Source organism: Coregonus clupeaformis, unplaced genomic scaffold (genome assembly GCF_020615455.1).
Source record: "Coregonus clupeaformis isolate EN_2021a unplaced genomic scaffold, ASM2061545v1 scaf1509, whole genome shotgun sequence".
Lineage (NCBI taxonomy): Eukaryota > Metazoa > Chordata > Actinopteri > Salmoniformes > Salmonidae > Coregonus > Coregonus clupeaformis.
The window spans coordinates 130,001-133,146 of record NW_025534963.1 but is presented as its reverse complement, the minus strand read 5'-3'; the positions used below and the strand labels follow the sequence as shown (position 1 = coordinate 133,146).

General features: G+C 47.6%; 1 protein-coding gene across 1 annotated transcript in view; it reads left to right on the top strand.

Annotated features, from left to right (window-relative positions):
- Nucleotides 1–1,775: 1,775 nt before the first annotated feature.
- The window catches only part of LOC121563481 (protein diaphanous homolog 3-like), a gene marked incomplete at both ends in the record, with an annotated part of 112,436 nt that continues 111,065 nt past the window's right edge, over nucleotides 1,776–3,146 (top strand). The window contains one exon of the mRNA XM_045218336.1: nucleotides 1,776–1,808. Within this exon, the coding sequence (XP_045074271.1) occupies nucleotides 1,776–1,808 (33 nt within the window). The remainder of the gene's footprint in view (nucleotides 1,809–3,146) is intronic.

Sequence of the window (3,146 nt, the reverse complement as noted above, 5' to 3'; positions counted from 1 at the left end):
GTGGCGTGTGTGTGTGTTTTGAGGCCAAGGTTATATGTCACGATGAGTGGATTGATAATACTGCTGCATCTCAATGCCGGGAAGGAACACACAAGAAGCACAGCCTGTTAGTGTGTGTGTGTGTGTGTGTGTGTGTATGTGTGTGTGTGTGTGTGTATTTGTGTGTGTGTATGCGCACAGGTTAGCCGTTCTTATTGAATGGTGTCCATGTGATCACACATGCTCTCCATCCTTAGTTAGTTAAAAACATGTCACGGAACTTTGGCGTCTACTAAGTATGTTTTAAGCCTCCCGCTTCGGGCTGGATGTGTCAATGTGTAGTTCATACGTGCAGAATATAACCTCAATTAGCCACAACATCCCAGAAGCAACTGTTTTCTGGAAGCTGTGTGTTGCCTTTCTCCCTACATTTACCCCCCCATGGGCCATAGGGATGTGCACAGTTGTTCAAATATTCAAACTGACGTTAGGATTTGAATAGTTGTGAGGATTCATTTTTGTTGAGGAAAGAAAATAATTATAGGCCTATTAACACAACAACAAAAAAAAGCCTTTCTAAATGAAATACAAATATCCATGTGACATTGTTACATACAAGGATATACCAGGTCATTTGAAATTATTAATCTAATAACACAACAAACTTTTCGATGTAGTTTTTATGACGTGCACGGTCACTTACTGTTAGCGTAGGCCAATCAAAGTTGCAAAGAGGCTCAATGTGTAGCCAATGGAGAGAGATTTCATTAATGCAATACAAAAACGGAATAAAATTAGAGAGAAAGGCAAGGCATGTAGCCACAGTTAGCCTAGCTCTACAGTTAGCCTAGCTAGCTCAGTTAGCCCTTGCTTACAATTAGCCTAGCTAGCTACAATTAGCCTAGCTAGCTACAATTAGCCTAGCTAGCTACAATTAGCCTAGCTAGCAACAATTAGCCTAGCTAGCTACAATTAGCCTAGCTAGCTACAATTAGCCTAGCTAGCTACAATTAGCCTAGCTAGGATATCCGACAAAACGTCATGGTACTATTCGAATAGTACAATTACTTCAACCCCTCCATCCCTAGTGTTTCAGCCCCCTAGCAACTTGAGTTTCAGCCATTGAGCTTCAGCCCCTCGCCATTTGTGGCAGCTGTGGCGTGGTGCACATAACTGCACATTTTCGGGGACCACCTTTGGCTCGTGGGCGCTACTTTCAGAACTACTGGCTAAAACGTATGCAAAAGTACCGTAGGATCTCTTTTAATGTCCATTGATAATCTTTAACTATAATACTATGAGTGGGTTATAAGTGGTGTTCCTGGTGAATGGAAAGATCTTTATTAGTCCTCTCTCTCTCTCTCTCTCTCTCTCTGCCTCTCTCTCTGCGTCTCTCTCTCTCTCTCTCTTTCTCTCTCTCTCTCTCTCTGCCTCTCTCTCTCTCTCTCTGCCTCTCTCTGCCTTTCAGAAGGCTTCTCTCTTTACTCCTGATGCTTTGACAGTATGAAGCTCTGAGATGCTGGGCGACTGCAAATTGCCTGTTTTCATTTGAAAGCCTCCTTTTCTTGCTTCCTCAGTATGTCTGAATGACCCCTCACCTCCAAATCCCAGACAGACACACAAAAACATCTAACACGTTTTCTGTGGCGCGTGCTCTTCTAAAGCTTTTTCATGTTCCATCTTTTTTCTGTTTTTCCTCCCTCTCCTTTCTATTCACGCAACCTCTCTATCGCTCCTCTTCTTTCTCTTTTCTCTGTGCTCTCCTTTCCTCCTCTCTCTCTCACTGCTCACCGAAGACTGTGAAGAGAATGAGCCTGCCGAAGTGCCACGTAAGTCATCATGGGTGTTTTGGGGGAGTTGTCACCCCTTTGTTGGTCCTTCTACACCCCTCTGTGAACCAGTGGTCCTTGACGGAGTCATGTACCGTACCCCTGTACCCCCGTACCCCTGTATCCCTGTACCCCTGTACCCCCGTACCCCTGTACCCCCTGTACCCCGTACCCCTGTACCCCTGTCCCCTTGATCCCTGTACCCCTGTACCCCGTGCACCTGTACCCCTGTGCCCCGTACCCTGTACCCCTGTACCCCCCTGTACCCCGTACCACCTGTACCCTGTACCCCTGTACCCCCGTCACCCTCTGTACCCCTGTACCCCTGTACCCCGTACCCCTGTACCCCTGTATCCCTGTACCCCTGTACCCCTGTACCCCCGTACCCCTGTACCCCTGTACCCCTGTACCCCGTACCCCTGTACCCCTGTATCCCTCTACCCCTGTACCCCTGTATCCCTGTACCCCCGTACCCCTGTACCCCCTGTATCCCTCTACCCCGTAGACTCCCTGTACCCCGTACCCCTGTACCCCTGTATCCCTCTACCCCTTCCGCTGTAACATCCCTGTGGTGTCTGAGATGGCTGTTGGTGACGTTTGACCATTCCCTCTGTAACATCCCTGTGGTGTCTGAGATGGCTGTTGGTGACGTTTGACCATTCCCTCTGTAACATCCCTGTGGTGTCTGAGATGGCTGTTGGTGACGTTTGACCATTCCCTCTGTAACATCCCTGTGGTGTCTGAGATGGCTGTTGGTGACGTTTGACCATTCCCTCTGTAACATCCCTGTGGTGTCTGAGATGGCTGTTGGTGACGTTTGACCATTCCCTCTGTAACATCCCTGTGGTGTCTGAGATGGCTTTACCCCTGTACCCCCGTACCCCTTCCATTCCCTTGACTGTGTTTAGACTACAATTGAAGGTCTAAAGTTCTGTTAAATCTTCAAAGCCTCGCTCCCTAACACTCCTCCACCTCCTCTTCCTCTCCTCCTCTTCCTCCTCTTCCTCTCCTCCTCTTCCTCCTCTTCCTCTCCTCCTCTTCCTCCTCTTCCTCTCCTCCTCCACCTCCTCTTCCTCTCCTCCTCCACCTCTTCCTCCTCTTCTCCCCTCCTCTCCTTCTCCTCCTCTTGCTCTCCTCCTTCTCCTCCTCTTCCTTCCTCACCAAAAACAATCCTACAGAATTAGTAACTATATCTACCATAGCTAACATACTTAGTAACTATATCTACCATAGCTAACAGACTTAGTAAATAGATCTACCATAGCTAACAGACTTAGTAACTATATCTACCATAGCTAACATACTTAGTAACTATATCTACCATAGCTAACAGACTTA